A 21068-nucleotide genomic window follows, 5' to 3' on the forward strand; every position below is an offset into this window, starting at 1 on the left:
ATCAACACGTGCTCCACATCTGAAGAGATTACGTTTTACCGCACAAGTACTCTTCAAATAAAATTCAACAAATGAATTCAACAATTCAATAAATACAGTAAACGATCCGTCGGGATTCTGCCATATTCCAGGCTCATATTCATCCTAACTGAGCACACATTAACATCTTACAACACGATCAAGCAATACTTAAACTCATGACCCTTATTCATTCATTTAACCCGAGGTGGAATGTTATTATTCTTCTTCTTCTTTCCGATGAGGCCTGCTAAGGACCATATTATTATTATTATTATTATTATTATTATTATTATTATTATTATTATTATTATTAAATGTGCTAGATATTAAATTTACGTAAGCCAGAGTTCGACAATAAGCCAGATGACACTAACACGCGTTAAATCCAATAAGAAAAAGTTTACATAGAAATGCGGCGTAACAAACATGCCGTAAATCTGTCCCACATGGTTTTCACATTGAAAATATTTTCAAAATTAAATTATTATTTATCGATGAGGACAATGATTTTTAAATAACACTAGACTACTAAATGGGACATTCAGAGTAATCACAGAAGACATGCGCACATCCAGCGACTCTAATAAAATCCAATAATCACTCACACACAACGTGACATCGCTACCATTTCCCATGTGAAAGAAAGATGAAAATATTAACTACTTCTGCCAATCTAGAAGAAATACTACCACTAATGAATAAGTGCGCATTACTTCTACAAAGGTGAACAAATAAAACATTAGAAAAGGTTACCTAAATGTATGATGAAACTGGATATCCGCCGATGATCTGGAATTACTGGATCACATGTTGTTGGTTATCTGCTTCCGTCGTTATCTCTCCATGTTAGATGACGCCTACATGTCAGTACACCGTCGCAGCAGCGAATTCCAATGCAGAAATACTGTAGGTTTCCTCTTCAGATCGTTGAAACGTCTTGACGAACTCCAATAACCACGTGGCGATCCTCTTCTTTCTTCTAGTACGGTGAAGGCTGAAACTGAAACACATTTTTAGAAGATATCCCACACACAAATACGTCGAAGAGATGAACAACACGTAACTTAGCCTGCGAAAATCTGCCAGACTCGTTGACTATTGTACTATAAGGTGGTAGTTGATTTGTACTGCCGTCGAGAAGAAATATTGCAGAGTCCAGTGACAGAGTGCCTGTGTCGTAAAATCCCAGAAGAATGCACGTAAGAGCAGATAAATCAGAGAGCGAATAATTAAGAGTAAGAGCGCGCTTCTTCTGAAAACTTGGGTATTTAAGCATTTCTCAAGGTGGATGTGTCTCCATATCGACTCGTAATTGGCCGTTGTCTTACACCTGATAGATCATTACAATTCTCCAAAGTACTCTCACTCGAAGATTCTGGCACGCGTAATTCACCTTGCGGTGGCCTTGAAAGTTTACACTGGGTCATGTGACACAGCTGACTGGTCGATCAGAAAATCAATACATCGCTCTCGGCTGGTGAGAACCGGTTCCGTACATGCGAACACGTCTCTGTAACCCAGAGCTGAAAATATATCACGCGTGCTAATGAAATAATAGCCTTTTACTTGAATACACAATAAAATATTTATTGCAGGCCAAATTTGAAGGGGACAGTACGTTATGTATTAAAAATTACAATCCTTTCCTTAATCATCGTTGTGCAATCGATTAGATTAGCACTTTGCCTTTTTATATCACTATGAGCGCTAATGCGATTCAATACATTGTTTCACTTTAGCACTACTACGAGCGCTAATGTGAGTCCATGCAGTGTTTCACTTAAGCCCTACTACGAGCGCTAATATGAGTCAATGCAGTGTTTCAAAGCCCTACTACGAGCGCTAATGTGAGTCAATGCAGTGTTTCACTTTAGCACTACTACGAGCGCTAATGTGAGTCAATGCAGTGTTTCACTTAAGCCGTACTACGAGAGCTAATGTGAGTCAATGCAGTGTTTCACTTTAGCACTAGAACGAGCGATAGTATGAGTCAATGCAGTGTTCCACTTTAGCACTACTACGAGAGCTAATGTGAGTCCATGCAATGTTACACTTTAGCACTACTACGAGCGCTAATGTGAGTCCATGCAGTGTTTCACTTTAGCACCACTATGAGCGCTAATGTGAGTCCATGCAATGTTTCACTTAAGCCCTACTACGAGAGCTAATATGAGTCCATGTAATGTTTCACTTTAGCACCACTACGAGCGCTAATGTGAGTCCATGCAGTGTTTCACTCTTAGCCTACAAGGAATACAAGGCCTGCCCAATAGCCACTCATAGCTGTCCGCCCTGTGGATGCTGTATTTGCCGCTAGAGGCGCTGCAATTTAACCTCACATGAACACCTCGTTTGGCGGTATTTCTACACGTTGTATGCTTACTGGTGACGTCGTATTGTTAAAATACGTCAATTACATGACAATGGTGTACTGCTGCGTACCGTTTTGTAAACAAGGCACTGTAAATAATGTTCCTGGAACTAGTTTCCGTGAATTCCCTGCCAAGAGCCAACTAGGGAATTATGGATTAAAGCAACAAGCAGACAAGGTATGGTACAGTAAATACGCAGACCATGTGACGGCAAAAATTAGGTTACTAGTTTTTCTTGTAGATAGTGAGCGGATCACAAACATATATGTGTCGTGTGGAAGTTCTGCAGGCATAGTGTGTATGCAGAACAACAGATGGCTCTGAGATAGCAGGTAGTAGCGCAGCGCGGGCTGTGAAATCAGTCAGTTGGTGAGTGTCGTGCGAGGTGGAAGTAACCCGTGTTGAGCAGTGCGCTTACACCAAAATAGCCGTTCTTCGAGGGAGAAATGCGATGGAACGTCACGGTGAATTAGTGGAAGCCCTTGGGAATAATGCCCTACCATACCGTTACAGTAGCGCGGTGGGTAGGAAAGTTGCAGCAAGGACGTGTGTCAACCAGTGATGAGCAACGTTCGGGACGACCTGTCAGTGTGCGGACCGACGTGGCACGTGCCGTCATAGAGCAGCTCCTGGATGAAGACAGACGATGGACGCTACTGGAGTTAGAGAGGGCAAGTGGCATCGAGAAACTCACCGTCCACAAAATATTGCGTAATGAGCTGCAACTGTGCAAAATCGCATCACGGTGGGTACCGCATGCACTGCCGGAAGCTCAAAGGTGGGTGCGCTATGCAATATGCTCCGACGACCTTGCAGCTGGCAACAGGACGGCGATCAATTCTTGTCACGAATTATCGCCATCGATGAATTTTGGGCCAGAGCATACGAACCAGAACTGAAACGTTAGTCCGCGGAGTGGCGACATGCTGGATCACCAAGGAGGCAGAAGGTCCGTCAGAATCCTTCCCCAGTCGAATTGATGGTGATCGTCGCATATGACGTCAGGGGTGTCATTGTTTGCCACTTTGTTCCACATGGCAGAACAGTGACCGCACCGTACTACAGGGACTTCCTGGTGCCACAGGTACGACGTGGCGTTCGGGAGACACGTCCGGATCTCGTGGACAGTGCAATAATCCTGCACGACAATGCAAAACCACATAAAGCAGGGTGTGTACGGCAGCTACTACGACGTTGGAAATGGGAAGAATTGGAGCACCCACCGTAGTCTCCCGACATTTCGCCCTGTGACTTTGATCTCATTAGAAAGATTAAGGAACCATTACGCGGTAGGCGGTTTGCAACACGAGAGGACATTGCTAATGCTGTGCGCCATCAGATGACCCGACTCACACATGGTGCGGCAAATGCTGAGGCAGATGGTATTCAGCGCCTCCCACATCGTTAGCAGCGTGTTGTGTCAGTAGCAGGAGACTACTTTGAGGGTCTTTAGGCCCAGGTTTGTCATGTCAACTTTATGCGTACTGTATTCTCATTCTTTTGCACCGGGAAGGCCATATTGCCCTGTATACTACCGTAATAAATTAGTGTGTTACGATATTTCAGTGCTATTCATTGTCCACACATGTAGTTAACACCTTGTCCTTTCGTCTGTATATGTCACATTTTCCAACCGGACTGGTATCTTCAAGGAAATAAAATAGTTGCCATGACTCTTGCCCCAACCCTCGTCTTATTATTGCTCGTGTTCTGATGATAATAATTTCCTTATTCTGTTGTGTAGGTGGTACCAAGGATAAGTTATGGAACCCTGGTGACCGCTCCGTCGTGTGCAGTTATCAACTTACAGAATGTGGCTACAAACATAAACTAAAGCTAAAGCGGTTAAAGCCTGATACGGTGCCCAGCATCTTGAGTGATTACACGCCAAGTACGAAAATTAAACTCTCAGTGCCAACAAGATGTACTGTATTGTAAAATCAATTATACCTAGAACATCTCGCAATGCTGGTTCTTTTCCGAATAATTCTTGTGCTCCTGATGACGCCCCCCAGCTGGTATCTCAAGTGGTAGTGATTTAACCAAGAAAAATGTGTCTACACAAACAAAGTTACATGTGCGACATATAAACTCGCGGAATAGGGCGTTACAAACACTGAGTAGGTCACTTCGACGTGCAAGGCAAAAGATATCTGCACTGAGGCGTTACCAACAGCAACTCAGAAAAACAAGTCAGTAGGCTAGAGAAAAAAATGGTCGATTATAATCTAGACGCAGTTGAGGCTTCGAGTGCTGAAGGAAATTTAAAAGCAAAGTTTCTACAAGAACAGCTTAAAGTATTTGTACAAAAAATGCCCAGGTGGAGTGATATAACTGTCAGGTATTGCATTATCTGGCACAGTAAGTCCCCGGCAGGTTACAGATTTATACGAAGTAGCGAACTGTTAAGCTTGACTTCTAAGTCTAGTTATGTTGGAAGCACTACTGGTGTAATGGTTTCACGCTTAATAGTAGAGAGACTGCACGAAGAAGCAAAATTACCGAGGGAATAAGTACATTTGGCTCGATTATTGTAGATGAGATGGCTATTCAACCCCGCGCGCTTTACTGTAAAGGTCGATTCACACAACTCCGGGACGTGACGGCGCTCTCTGTGTCCGTATCCGTCCTTTCCGACATGAATATTTCACGTCTGTTCTCACACTTCAGTTCCGTGCAGTTCCGCGCAGTTATAAGTCGGCAATAACGTGTTAGATGATGAGTTTTTTAGTGATTATTAACTGTTAATGATAGCTATAATTTTGGATGAAGAGGAGAAAGAGAGGAAGAAGCAGTGGGTTCATTTTATATGGAAACGCAGGGGTTAGGAAGGAGAGTTTTCTGCTCTATATAAGTGCTTGAAGGACGACGAAGTAAAATTTCATGGATACACTACATTTGCTTTTAATTACTTGAAAAATTAAATAAATGAAATCTTTCATTAACTTTAATACCCCTGACTTTGTAGGTTGGGGGTAGAAAGTGCCTTGCCGCGCCAAAGTCGTTGCCTTTGTACAGACAAACTGATTTCCTTAATCTTAAAAGCAAAAAATGTTAATTAACTATCTTCAGCTTCAATTTTCTCGCCAATTTCGTCCCATACACGCTTCTTCAAACCACTATCCATATATTCCGAATCAGCTAAATTATATAGAAAAGAGAGTACCTTCCCTTTTGAATCATCATCATCATCATCATCATCATCATCATTACTAATTCAATCAGCAGTTCGTCCTTCATTTTGGGAGGTAAAGAACAGTTCAAACGAACACAGATAACCTCAGTACTCGAAGAAAGCAGAGAAACAGGAAGGCGGGAAGAGAGACATCACGTCCGTGAAAACAAGAAAATATCGGTGGCCAGCGAATACGTTTTGCCGGCACGGATCACGGAGAAGCACTGAAGGTCATGGCGAATGACGTCAACGGAAGTGTAAAACTCATCCCTTCGTTTACATGGCGACGATATTTTATTTTTACGGAAGATGCCGTCACGTCCCGGAGATGTGTGAATCGACCTTAAAGCAGCTGATGAAGTACAGGAACGTGTGTCACTGGGTGGAGTGAAAAACGATTTAGGCATAGAAAAGTGATTGCAACAAAACTTCTGTGTTTTGTGTTCGTTGGACTTGCTTCTCATTTTAAAATCCCTGTGGCGTACATTTTTACTAAGGACCTAAATGCTTAAGTACTTCATCAACTTGCTATTGAAGTTATTGATAAAGTGGAAAAGGCTTCTTTTCGAGTTTAGTGGCAGATAATAACTCTACAAATGTGAAACTTTTCCGTTTGCTTTCTGGAGGTAGTACTCCTCTCTACCTGCTGTGCCACACCCTCGGACACCTCACGGAATGTATTTCTCTCTTATGACCAATGTCATATATTGAAAAATTTAAGAAGTGCATCACTAGACGTGAAGAAGCATTTGGTCAAGGATGGGAAACCCAGATCTGGTAGGTTCATCAGGAAGTTGCACGACTTACAGAAAGGTATGAAAGTAAAATTAGTAAGAAGCCTGACACACAAACATGTCTACCCGACAACATTTGTGAAGATGCACATGGACAGATCCGTGGATATTTTCTCTTCAGATGTCATTTCGGCGCTCGATTTCTTGAGACAATACGGGTCTCAGTTTGGAATAAAAGAATTTCAGAATGCTGAAGGTACTATTGAGTTCTTGAAGATAGTTAATGAATGGTTCACCATCCTCAACGTGAAGAACACTTTGCAGCATATTCGCTCTCTGGAATGAAGACGCAATGCTTTTCTTCTCAGTTGATGATGAAAGACTGGAATGGCTGGATAACGACTTCATTTTCTATCTGGAACTCTGGGAGAAAGCATCAGCAAGTCCGGTGGAATTCATAAATATAGAAAACTTATCAAGCAGCTTGTCTGAAAACAAAATCTGCCATCCTGTATGTCAAGTACCTGCTTGAGAATGGCTTGCATTTTGTGCTAACCAGAAAATTTTCTTCTGATGAAGTAGAAAGCTTATTTAGTTGCATCAGACAACTTGGAGGTAGCAGTGACCAAACAAACACTGCAAGTGTTACACAGGCCCTACAAAAAATTTTAACAACTGGACTCGTTAGTGCATCTCTCACGGGAAATGCAGCACATGAATCCGCCTGCAGTGACTGGATGGCAACATCTAACTCAACAGGGATACGTACTAGCTCAACAATATTCACGCGGATGAACCGGCAGCAACGAATCGTGAGTTAGCAAGATACTTACAAACACAACTGGAAAGCATCGAAAAGGAAGCCGAAGGAGCACCATGCGTTTCTATGTCGAGTGCTGCAATGGCATATATTGGAGGGTATTTGGTAAGAGTTGTCGAAGACCACATGCCATGTCAAGAGCGGGTTGATAAAGTTAGTAGTATCCAGAGTCCATCTCCACTAGCGTCATTAATAACAGTCAAAAACCGAGGTGGTCTCAAGTATCCAAAACCAGGTTTTGTTTCACTGCTGATAAAACTGGGGCAAGTAATGGACGAAATGATATCGGTAACGCTGGGCAGTCCAAAAATAGCACAAACATTAACCGAAATACTGTTGCCATGTTGCTCAAAATCCTATTCTACAGTGTGAGAAAAGTGATCATCCTGAGGAACTAAGCAGAATAACACTGCACAAGTTTCTGCGCCCCTCTGTCACTAACTACGCTAATGGCATGACAGAAGAGTATCGCCGAGAATACTTCTTGAGAAGAACAAACAATTTATGAGAAGAAAATATCAATGAAAATGGTTAAAGTCGTTCCTTTTCACTGAAAATATACGGTGTGGTAGTAAAAATATCTAGTGCAGACCTTATATCCTTTTAAATGCCAGACATAAATTTCGACAGTTATGTGTTTTATCTGAAATAAAAATCCACAGCTGAATTGAACTCGTAGGGGTAAAAGGTGAACATTTACTATTTTCTACTTCATTCTGCTCAGCAACGTATATAATATACAGGAAGTATAGTGTAGAGGTAAATTTGTGCTGGTTTTAACTCCCGGTTAGCAATGCTGGTGATTGCTGATGTGAGGTGGTAGACTAGCGCTGCAGTGGTCAAGACGCGCACCGCCAGGCGGGCACTCTTTCTGAAGAGAGCACTGAGAGTAAGCAGGCTTTGTATTCCTTGTAGGCTAAGGTTTCACGTAAGTCCTTATAACTACATTCGGCGTGGATAATTATCAAAATATATTAAAAAGCGCCTGAGTGTATTCAACCGAGGATTTGAATAAAAAAGGAAACGAATAAAGAACCAAGCGATTTTAAGCTGTTTTTCCAGAACTGCATTTAGGCCGGAAGTGATTTTTTTGAAATTTGTTTTTTTTAGTTTAGTTTTTCCAAGACTTACAATTTGAAATTTTTCCGGGCCCTTTAGCCCCTCAACATTCGGCACAATTGAAGACATTGCTTAATTTTGCGTTTTTCGTAGTATGGGTCCTGGTAAGAAATGTTGTCAACATTTAAGGAAAAACGTATAACATACGGTAATCCTAGAGTAAAGCTAAAATTAGGGTATTTTCATTGTAATAATGACAAAATATCAAGCGCTGTATGTAGAAAATAAAACTGTTTATTAAAGCAACATTTCAGTACAAATACAAACTTTAACTATGCCGGTTTTATTCGTAGATTTGCTTTGCATTTTTCTTGATGGGTCAAATTTAAAATTATTAGTCCAGAACAACATATTTAAGTGCATACTTAGTTATCGTGTCTGTTGGTTTCAGTGAGATACATAAACGTGTAACTTTGTAGTGTGAAGATAACATAATGAGAAAATACGTATTTCTAATCCCCAAGCTGAAAACCAAATTAACGATAATAAATTGATTGTAATTCTGAATATGGAAATGAAAAGGATGATGGATACTGTTATGGAAATAATGATATGAGTGTCCGTAACCATGTCTGTGACACAGCCCACATATGACGTGGCTGTGTTATTCGATAGTACAGTAGGCCTTTTATCACTGATCGTCAATATTGATCACTTCAAAGAAAATATCAGTTCAGTATAGCAGGCTTTGTAGCGTTAATCAAGCCATTTAAATTAAATAATAATAATAATAATAATAATAATAATAATAATAATAATAATAATAATATTATAATAAAACACGTTGAGCCACAAACGTAGGTAACAAAATACGGGACATTAAACAAGGTTAATAATTTCAAATATTTAGGTGAAATCGTTAAACCTACAGGTACAGAAAGATTAGCACAAAAACACGTGAACTTAAAACGCGGAAAGCAAATGGGAAAACCGCGAACATTTACAACAAAAATACCTGAGCGTTAACACAAAATTACGGCATTATACGACAGTCGTCAAACCTGAACCACTTTATGCCAGTGAGGCCTTAAACCTCAATTATAAAGGGTATGTCGAAAATATCAAGAAAGATGAAAGGAAAATCATCTGAAAAATCCTTGGCCCGAAACTTACAGATGAAGGATATTACCTACAATCGCACAAAATTACAGAAAAATACTCAAACATTGAAACAAGTTTCCATATACGACGATAGACATTTTGCGGACGCATTATGATGCTAATGACAAGCGACTAACAAAGAAACTATTGATGTACACACAAACATTAAAGACGGCAACGGTTTGGATCAAACAGATTGAAATCAGTTTCAATAACGCCAACAACACACCTACAGATATCGAAGACCGCAAAACTTTCAAACACAAGATCTACACTTGGGAAGTTGCTTCAGAACATAAGACCAGCAGATCTAGGAGGAAACGGACTGATGAACGTCGTCCTAAACATAGCGACATGATGAAATAATTCTGCAAGAACAAGAAAACAACAAATCATAATTTGCTTTACGTGATCCTTTATGGGTCGAAACAAACTAATAATATAATAATAATAATAATAATAATAATAATAATAATAATAATAATAATAATAATAATAATAATAATTAGAAGATTTGTTGGTTACTTTCCTTTTCCTTGAAAGTTATTGCCTCAGTGTGTATCACCAGAGTTCGCAAAATAAGCAACAAAAGCATGATGACCAAATAACTCGACCCTGGTCTATCAGTAGTCTTCCATAACTTCGGAAAGTAATGGAGGCATCTCGTTCGTCGTCTGGAAGATGCTTGGTCCTAGCGCGCTCTTCAGTCTCTGAACCACCAGTTCTTCCTCATCGTTCTGCCCAGGTGAAGGCCACTCCAGACACGTCCTTGTATCCATCAATAATTGTAGGTAATGTGGCAGCTTATTTTGGTTCAAGGTCTCTAAATGGATCAGGATCAAGAACTGTTCGTCTTCATTGAACATCTTGTGATTGGCCATTTCCAACTCCCAGTTGCACCACTTGAAAAAGAAAATATTGAACAAGTGTAACAGCTCCTTTACAATGAAAACTAGACGTAAATATAACATAAAAACTCAAGCTTTGTAACTCCAGTTGATTGGCTCTCACGAACTGAACCAAAATTTCGACACCAAGGCGGACACGCTTCTAACTATCTGATGCAGACAGTGCTATAAACATTTCAGTAACTTACCTTGCTATTAATGAAGTGTTCCGACAGTACAATGATGGTTTTACGACTGTGTTGTATGGAACCCACTATGTTAGACACGATACGAGACCCCAGAGGAAAATCACGTTCATGAAGACATACGCAGTATTTCTCCTGCCCTTTCTCCAGCAATGGTGCTAGCCGGGTGAGAACGAAACGTCTGTCATTCGAACTGGAAAATAATAATAAGTTAATAATAATGGAGGTTTTGCAGAGACGTCATGATTCTTGTATGTATATAAAAAGGGCATGGATAGCATCCACAAATAGCAGAAACGACTTTAGAAAAAATTCTGATGAAAATTAATACAGAAAAGACTAGACATAGGTAAGAAGCAGTAGCCTACTAAGACTTGAACAAACCGAACGAGATGAAATTTCAAAGTTCTGTTTGAAGCAAATTATTTTGTTAAGAAGGTAGACGTACAGTTCGGTGCCGACTCAGTTTAAATTTAAACTTATAAAAGCTTTACAGTCTGCCGAATACACAATGTCAATATACAGTAAATATTTCAATATAATACACCTGTAAGGAACACATTATTAAAAAAGGAATGAATACGAACTGCTAAACAGTGAGTAACATGATTCGTTCTTAAAAGCACTACGTCATCAGATTCTAACAAAACATCTATGAATCTGACTGATTTATTCATGTTTGGACAGAGATAAACATAACTATTTCCAGACATTGAATGTGACTTGTTACCCCCTGCGGGTGTTGGCGGTGGAATAACACCCACGGTATTCACAGCCTGTCGTAAAAGGCGACTAAAAGGGGCCCCAGGTTCTTTGAACTTTGGAGCGTGGCTTGCCGACCACGGGGCACTTATTTGAGTCCTGGCGTTGCTTCCACTTACTTGTGCCAGGCTCTTCACCTTCATCTATCCCATCCTACCTCCCTTGGTCAACTATTGCTCTTTTCCGATCCCGATGGTATTAGAGCATTCGATGCCAAGGAGTCTTTCATCTTCACGCTTTCGTTGTCCTTGTCTTCCTTTCGACGTTACCTTCATTTTTCGAAGTGTCAGATCGCTTCCATTTTTCCCTTTGATGAGTGTTGTATAGAGGTTGGTTGCTTAGTTGTACTTCCGTTTAAAACAATAGTCACCACCATCAACACCACATCAGTTCATGCCGCTATCTCGAGCAGCTAGTGTTCGTATTCACAAGTCTTTTCACCCCCAAAGTAGGCAATATTTTATTTACACAGCTGTTTTGTCGGAAATCGCCCAGAACAAATGATGTTACTTTCCTTAGGATATGTTTACGTTCTCGCATAATGTACTCATGGTGTGGGCGCCAGATACTGGAACCAGACACTAACTGGTGTCTTACCAGAGAAGTATACGCCCTTTCGTTACTACAACACCTAGATACCCTCGTAACCATAGTTGCTTTTAGTTATGCCCTAACATTCGAACACAGGTATTCATAACGTACACTTACGTCTTTTTGATTGTGCTATCTGTGGTCAAATGTATTATTGAAAGTGTTTCACTGCACTTTTCCAATGCATTTAAATAAAAGAAATGCAGGTAGGTGCGATAAAGTGATTCTGATAGAATGAAAACTGTAACTTTCTTTCGACGGCTGTTGATTGGTTCTTACACCGGATTGGTCGTTGTAGCCATGAGCTAAATATCCAGATATTATCTGCTACAGGACCCGTCCAGGTAGCACCCATCTCCAACTTACTGTGGTATTCTTTTATCTTCCTTTCCAGACGAATGCACCTGCGATTTGCGGCAACCCAGCATACTGCGGAGTATGTATCTGAAGCACCTGGTACAAGATCTAGTGGCAGATAACTGTGCAAATTATATTGCATTATGTTCATTCATTGTAAGCTGTTGTACTTCATACTTTCTGTTAATTTCACTAATACATGCCACTGTATCAGCAAAAGACGAAGAGTACATCTAAAACCTCAAGGACTATCACAAGATATAAAAAGTGATGTAACGTGAGAATAAAGACAGAAAGCACAAAATGGCATGCACAGTAAATAGACAGTTGATGTGAAAGCGGCAATTGAAGCTAAGTTAGGACCAGTAAGTACTTGATACAGTGTAAACATTTCTTTTAGCTCGTTATTTTGGACCTGAAGAAGCAGTTAGCGCAAATTGCAGTTACTATTAATATTTGTGATTGTTGTGTACGTTACAGGCACATCATCCCCTGTTAGGGGACAGGTAGATTACATCCACGGTAGTCCCAGAAGCGACATGAAGTTTAGGCTGTTGACCACAGGTAACCTAGGTCATTCTGTTATTGCTTCTTCTTTTGAGAGTTTCGTCTCTTTCATCGTTCCTATTTGACGTAACTTACGCTTCCGCTGTGGGTAGGAGTACTAGAATAACACCCACGGTATCCCCTGCCTGTCGTAAGAGGCAATTAAAAGGGGCCCAAGGGACTCTGAACTTCGGAGCGTGGGTTGGCGACAAAGGGTTCCTTAGCTGAGTCCTGGCAGTGCTTCAACTTACTTGTACCACGCTCCTCACTTTCATCTATCCTATCCGACCTGTCGTGGTCAACTCTTGTTCTTTTCCGAATCCGACGGTATTAGGATACTTGAGGCTTAGGGGGGGGGTCTTTCATTTTCACGTCCTATATGGCCCTTGTATTCTTTCGGCCGATACCTACATTTTTCGAAGTGTCGGATCCCTTTAAGTTTTTCTCTATGATTAGTGTTAATAGAAAATTGTTGCCTAGTTGCACTTCCTCTTTAAACAATAATCACAACCACCACCGCCGATCCAGAATCCTACCAGTTGCAACTCGTAGGATAATGAAGTTACCCGAAGCCATTACAGTTGAACTACGACTCAGTTAGTCTGATAGTATTGACTTATCTCGTGTGAAAGACGAATAAAATAACATTTGACAAAACAGCGCTTAGTTAGTGATAGCATCGTTCAGCTTCTGCTAGCACATCCCTCCGTCTGCCATGTACAGGAAACTGCTTGGGGAGGATGGTGTAGTGCGCGGTGTACGAGTTACAGGAGTGTTGGTCCCTGAGACTAGGGAATAAAACGTTTAAAGTAAAGCCCTCGTCTCGGTCGGGAATTGAACCTGGTTTCCCGGGGATCGAAGGCCAAGACCCTGACCAATCATCCATGGAGGCGTACAGAAAGTTAGGTTAACAACTGTTACAGCAACTTGCGCTAACTCCTTCCTATTGCAGATCATCAGATAATGCCAAAAGATTGTCACCTACCTGTAGCATACGAAGGCATCAAAGGCGTATTTGTTGAAAGCGCTTAGTGCAAATGCCCTAGCTCTTTGCCTTATTTTATAAAGGTGAAGCATATAAACGATTTGTGATCGGAACTTGTAAGTTACTCCTGCTGCGACGACAACAAACGTGGACATCACTCCGACAGGAACACCGATAAGCGTTAGTAGACTTGCACTTTGTATTTTCTCCAAACATGGCTCTTCATCATACTGCACGAGGTTCACAGGGGTTCCTTTCTGACTAGGAGGAGACTCGCAGAGAAGAGGACGTGAAGTTCTGAAGTTGGTAACCTTTATAGAGGTTGTATTCAGCCATTTCTGAAAGGGAATCATCCTGCAGTCGATGCACTTGAATGGATTACCACCCAGATCTACTTCATCAATTCCTTCTAAAGATTGCATCATAGTCTCTGTCAATTCTGAGATATCATTGTATACCAAGTTTAATTTCTTCACCCAGACATCGGACTTCATAGAAGAACTGTATTCAGTTGTATTCTCAAAATAGTTGACAGATATTTTCTGATCACTGCCGCCCTTAGGCAATTTGGTTTGGCCATACAAGTTGTTCACCAATGAAATATTTCCAGAAATGTGATTGAAAAGTTTCCTATGAGATCCGGAATGTAAAGGAATGCTTAATTCTCCTTTTTGAGTAGTCGGCAATCCCAAGATCTTAAAAAGGTGATTCGTTTTTGAGGATCCAGAGGTAAATATGTTCTTATTGAGTTGGTGGCGTTGCTCAACATGGGGAATGGGCGATTTCTGAAGTGAAAATACGTACCTGTCCTCCCAATATGTAATTTTGTTAAAAGAAAGACTCAGAATCTGAACGGTCGTTCTATTATTACCTAAGTTTTGCACATCAGATATATCATTATAAGACAAATACAGGCCTGTAAGGGATAAGCCATGCAACACAGGCCAGTTTGTTAATTTGTTCCATGATAAATTTAATACTTTTAGTCTTTTCAATGGGCGGAAAGTATTTTCCTTGAAATGGTGCAAGTTATTACTGGATAGAATTAACTCTTCTAGCACTGGAAATCCGACGAAATCATTTTCATTTATTTCACTTAATTTACAATTATCTAGGTTCAGTATTCGTAGTTTTGAAAGCGGAGGTATTTCTGAAAGAGTGTAAATGTCATTGTAAATCAGGTTCAGTTCTTCAAGATTCTGTAAGGTTGATAAAGTCTTCGTTGGTATGGTGAAGTTTGGTCCTTCATGTGAACCTTCCGCAATTTTCAATATTTTCAGTTTTGGCATACGGTCGATCATTTGAGGAATTCCACGTAACTTGCTCGCAAGAATGATTAAGACTTCCATTTCGGGCATACCGTTGAAGCTACCTGGAAAGGAAAGTAAATATTTACTTCAATTTTTATCATTTTAAATTACTCAAAATGTCAGTGTCTTACAATTTTCCCTACTTGACGCATTACAGGGTAACATGTTTTGGTGTAGCGTGCTTACCAAGCTCAGTACGAATAATGTCCAGGTTGGAGCTAGAAAACTTGCTTAGTTCATCGCTACCATTATTACCACGACTGATCATCATGTAAGCTACCTCACTCAAAACACAGATGCAGGCAATCACAGAGCAAAACCCTAATGAAATGGCGGACACCCCTAACGTAAGCCACGCGCTGTGACGTCACTTATACAACTAGGTATGCTCGGCCGCCATTATGGTTCATTCCTGCACTACGTTGGTAAGGCAGTTGACCGCCCTAGCCTTGTATATCCCTCATTTTTACTGTTCTCCAAGCTAGAAATTAATGCTAAACTATCCTACTGTAGAAAAATACATTTTCAGTATTACTCAAACGGTTAATCGACATAAATATTAGTATATTTCGTACATTATTGTGTAATTTTTACTCGAGATAGTGATTGTAAAAGTAAGGTCGTTGATAATTTGCCTTTTAACAAAGAAACACACTAGTCAGGTACTCTCACTGGAGAAATATTAGAAAAAGTAGCTTACTAATAAACCGGTTTATTATTATTATTATTATTATTATTATTATTATTATTATTATTATTATTATTATTATTATTATTATTATTATTATTGTACCGGCTGGTACACCTCTACGCCACAGTTTTGAATTTTCCGCCTTAAAGTATTCCCCTGCAGCAGAAACTCTGAACTTTAAAAACTGAATTATCTCAACAGTTTCTCAGAAGATGTCACTGTTTTAATATCTAACTACTTTTGTTTACTAATCATCAAGAAGTGTGGACATTCTCTGATAGATGTCTCTACAAAAACTATGACCATGCACCCTGGTGCGAAGTGGTAGAACTTTAGTTGAAGAAATTTTGTATTCATAAGTTTGTTCTTTACTAAATTTCGTTCTTTCATTTGTGGGTTGGCAATATAAATCTTTTCTTTCCGCCAGTTTTGAAGTTAGCCAATCGATAATTACTGTCATTAATTTTCAGCCAATCGTGTCCTTCTCCAATTTTGATGTGTAAATTTTGGTCAGCCAATAAACGCCTGTGGGTATGTCTTAATTATTCATGACCGGGCGAGTTGGCCGTGCGCGTAGAGGCGCGCGGCTGTGAAGCTTGCAACCGGGAGATAGTAGGTTCGAATCCCACTATCGGCAGCCCTGAAAATGGTTTTCCATGGTTTCCCATTTTCACACCAGGCAAATGCTGGGGCTGTACCTTAATTAAGGCCACGGCCGCTTCCTTCCAACTCCTAGGCCTTTCCTATCCCATCGTCGCCATAAGACCTATCTGTGTCGGTGCGACGTAAAGCCCATAGCAAAAAAAATATTCATGAAAGGTCTCGAATCTTCCATGAGGGTTTAAAAACTGCTGATTTTCATGGCTCGTCGCCACTTCAACAACATCTAGCTTAGTGTATGGAAGTATAGCAGGGGGCGGGTAGCGCCTCTTCCTTCGGGCAGCAAGTTCTTCAACAAAGGTAATGGCCTTTCAACATCTTTATTTCTTACTAGCTCAGCAGTTTAACCCTCGGAGAAGGTCCGAAACCTTTTCAATGTAACCTACCTGTCTAAAAATGTAACGTAGTGTCGGCTTATGTAAAATTTTCTTATTACTTTAACTGTAAATCGAGGATAGAGAGTGCTTTACCCTCTCGAGCTCTCCTTCATTTTGATTTGAGGTGACTACGTTTTCATAACCGATTTTCTACTCTTAATGTATTAACATTTTCTTATACGAGTCACCTCCCTAGTGTGGGAATAGCCCCTGTTTAATCGGCCTAGTGCCCCTTAGGTTTTATATGGTTTCATGTAGGAGTGAAAGCAACGCCTCCATTCATCTTGGTATATTGGGCCATTTAATTAATCTGTTCTTTTCCACTAAGACCCAGTAGGTTGGGTACGAGATACCCTCGTTTCTTTTGATGTAAGCGGTGCCTTAATGGCAATTTAGTGTAATAGCCTGGTATTGCCTTTAATAGGCTTGAAAAATTGAGAGCGGCTCAGCTCTTTCTTGTGTTTGAAAAGTGCCTCTGAGAGGCTTGAGGGTAAAAGGTGGGAGCAAGTGCTCCATACAGTAAGGGGATTTCTGCCCTTTGGTAATAGGTGGTTGTGAGCTGAGAGCTCAGGAATTGTAAAAGGGGGGCTCGAAGCCCAGTTCGTTAAACTATCCCTATATCTTGGATTTTCTGGTCTTGTACCTGATTTTTAACTTGTTGTTATTTGTTGTATGTTCAAATTCTATATCAAATCTGTTAAGTTTGGCTGTTTTGAAAATATAACCTTTAATGAAATTTTAGTTCTTTTCTCGGTTTTGTAGTTAGATCCATTCCAGCCCGCACCTTCTTTCACCTCTGCTGTTCCACGGGTAACCCCGTAACAATTATTATTATTATTATTATTATACTGATAAGTAGAACAGGTTGTTCGCAAGCTATACGCCACGGTACCGTCAAACGAAATGAGGTACGCCGCGGTATTTGACGTGGTAATCGGTCACTGTCGAAGATGTATAAATTGTGATAGATGATTTTGATACCATATGATCTCAGTCGGTATTTCATACTTGCGTAAAATTGATTCAGCGCTATTTTCAATGTTGTCGAAATAATAAGGAAAATGTTCTTCGGACAAAAATAACGGTGAAATGTCATGTACGAAGACGAACACACCCAAGTAACTGGGATTCTTTAAGTTTATTTCTTCCTTCTAAGATTTAGCCCCTTTCCTTATTTACCAGTGTTTAAAAAAAGACATACTATGTGCAAAATAAACTTAATTTTTGGCGAGTGTTATGAATCTCATCAGCTTAAGCAGTTGTAATGAACAGATGATTTTAGTTTATTCAATTGAACATTCATGAAACAAATGTTACGTTGTTTTAAATTACATTCAGGAAGAATATAGGAATAGATTAACTACTTCTATAGCTGAATCATCTCTCCCAACCTGAAATATTGCACTGATAATCAGTTACCAGTGACTTGTAAGGAGAGTGACACACGAGCTGTGGATAATATTGAAAATTGTTGACTATGGCAAGGTTAACAGTACTTCTTTTTTTTTTAAACAGAGATTCAACTGGTTTAAATAATTTATTAAGGTGCGCTCGAAAGAGCATTACTTAACCTAGTAAAACATTTACAAATTAGCAATTTTTTATATTTTATATTCTCAGTTCAAAGCTTTAGAGTTTTCCCTACTATATTCGGTGATTGATTTCACCCTTTTCGGACATTCCGTTATATGATATAAATTGCACTTCTGACCACAGAGGGTGCAAACGCACTCATTGTTTGGTTTATGAAAGGTGGTATTCCTGCAAATACAGTGATGAAAGCCATGTATGGCTAGCCTGGTAACAACATGCCTTTGCTCTTGACCTTCTTTAGTCCAGTTTCTGTCACATATAGCGCTTGTGCTGTAGAAATCCTCTTCTATCTCTTCTCTCTTCACCTCTCTCTGTCGTTGAAGCTTCTGGCTTGATCTAGTAGCTGGCAAAGGGTGTTTTAATCGTATGTCTTCTCTGAAGAAGGTTTCCCTCATAAGAACATAAACTAGCCTAGAAGGGGATGCCTTGCTCACACCCATAACCCTCTTCATGAAGTACGCCTTCACTTTCTCAGTTTCCGTTAAGTCACTAAATGACAGCTTTTCCCATATTATTTCAATACCATAGGTGACTATTGACTTTATTGCACTATGGAATATTTTCTTCGCCGTATCAGTTGACAGCTGGGTTATATTTCTTATTTTATAAGTGGCTCTGATGGTCGCTGCGGATTTTTCCTGAATATGTATCCTGAAGGAATTTCGTGTCGGTTGCGTGGTGATTCCTAAGTACTTGTATTTATTAACAACTTGAAGCGGTACACCTTCTAACATTATATTGTCTTTTGCTGCTTGTTTCCCTCCTTTTCTGAATACCATTTGGACAGTTTTCTCCTTATTTATATTAAGATGATTCACCTCAGACCATTTCTCTAGTTCAGCTACTGCTGTTTGCACTTCTTCTTTGTTTGATGATCCAATCATCATGTCATCTGCATACATGATCAAAGTAGCCTTCGAATTATCGTTTATAATTGATTTAACATCTGCCGTTAGTATATTAAACAGAGTGGGACTGATAGGATCACCCTGCATGATACCGTTGGTTTGCCTTATTTTCCTTGATCTTATATCGTTGTTACTGATTTCAATGTAATTGTATCTCATGATGTTTTGTATTATCAAGGCGAGTGGGTGGCTCTCCCCTATAACGTCTCTCAACTTTTCCATTAGCGTTCTTCTGTTCACTAGGTCAAAGGCTTTTCTGTAATCTATGAACACTGCATAGTACTTTCCCTTGGGATGTCGCAACGCTTCTTCTGTATCCTGCATTAGAAGTATTGTGCTCCTCTGTTTCCTGAAACCGAACTGGGAGTCTGGTAGATAAGGATCAATTAGTATATTAAGCCTTTCGTTGATGATACATGTGAATACCTTAAAAAGGACATCCTCCAGCACAATTCCTCGGTAGGAATCTGGGTTGTCAAACGATCCTTTTCCTTTGTAAAGAATTTTCATGGTTGTTGTCCTCCATTTTTCTGGTATTTCCCCTGTTTGAAAACATTTGTTTAATAGGGACACCCATAGGTCTATCAGGATATCTGCAGATTCTTTCAGATGTTCCGGAAAAATTCCATCCGGACCTGCCGCTTTTTAAATCTTGGTTTGTTGTATTACCCTCATTATTTCCTCTTTAGTAATGACTGTGTCAGTTAACTCATTTCTTTTGGGCTCAGTCTTGTATGCCTCGTCTGAGTTCATTTGATTTAAAATTCCAGCGAAATGTCTCTCCCATGCTTCGCTAGAAATTTCGCAAGACGTATTTGCAGTTTTCTTATTTAATTAATTCAACCGGTTTGAGGAGAAGTAGTATGACTTCTCAACGAGACTCACCTTAATAAACTTCAAAGTGTTGCAACATTGGTTAACTTGCTCAGACAGCACATAAAAAAAAATTATATTTAAGTAATATTTTACAAATTTACTGTCTCCTTTTATTACAGTATTTACAAAACAATAACATTCCATTCTTTGTTTACATTTTCTCTTGTTTTCCGAAGCAGTCCCATACATTTTACCTCGTTTTCGTACATTCTTGTTAAAGCGCACTACAGCATAGGGTCGAATTTTGAAGAAATCGAATGCACTGACTTTTACCAACATGGGTTCTTCGAACTTGTGAAGCGGTCGGACAGATATATCAATATCGCTGGGAACTATGTGGAAAATAGATGACTAATTCCCTTATCTGCCACCATCATTTTTATTTCTTCGGTCAAGTTTCCTGCATTTGGCGGACTAGGGAATCTTTTTTTTACGACTAGCCCTCGTAGTCAGTGGGAAAGACCATTATTAATAATAATTATAATAACATTATAGGAGTAAATATCTAATTTATGCCTCTAGCTTAGTGCTGGGTAACTGTTATACAGTTAAACTCACCTTCAGTAAATTCTTCCACGTTAAGGCCGAAAAAATTCATCTCTCGAAGAAATGGCATGTCTCTAAGGTAAATGGTCTTCGTCATGTTTCTCGTCGCGAGTGACACATTTAATAAGTGAATGCTTGTATCATGCAGTCCCTCCAGCCATGCTAGGTCGGTCAGTGGTATAGCACTATTATTTTTAAGTGAAAATCCTTGAAACCAATTCAATTGTGGCCGCAACAAAGGTGATGAAAAGTTCCAGATGTCTAAACTATTTTCGTCGAATTTACTGAGTATTGGCAAGCTCAGAACTTCAATCAGCAGACTGACGATGCCATTCCTAGGACAAACAAAACAAATTACATTCTATCTACTGTAGTCTGATGTGAATAAGAAAGAACATGGCAGATAGATTATGTTGGAAATGAAGAACAAC

The 21068-nt window shown here is 39.8% G+C and overlaps 1 protein-coding gene across 2 annotated transcripts in view; it reads right to left on the bottom strand.

Annotated features, from left to right (window-relative positions):
- Positions 1-8469: 8469 nt before the first annotated feature.
- Positions 8470-21068, bottom strand: part of LOC136884053 (uncharacterized) — a 50946-nt gene continuing 38347 nt past the window's right edge. For both annotated transcript variants that reach the window (XM_068229782.1, XM_068229783.1), the window contains exons 5-6: positions 10439-10628; positions 8470-10244 (exon numbers count right to left, since the gene is read on the bottom strand). In XM_068229782.1, coding sequence (XP_068085883.1) covers positions 9966-10244; positions 10439-10628 — 469 coding nt within the window. In that variant the 3' untranslated portion in view covers positions 8470-9965. The remainder of the gene's footprint in view (positions 10245-10438; positions 10629-21068) is intronic.

This window comes from Anabrus simplex, chromosome 12 (genome assembly GCF_040414725.1).
Source record: "Anabrus simplex isolate iqAnaSimp1 chromosome 12, ASM4041472v1, whole genome shotgun sequence".
Lineage (NCBI taxonomy): Eukaryota > Metazoa > Arthropoda > Insecta > Orthoptera > Tettigoniidae > Anabrus > Anabrus simplex.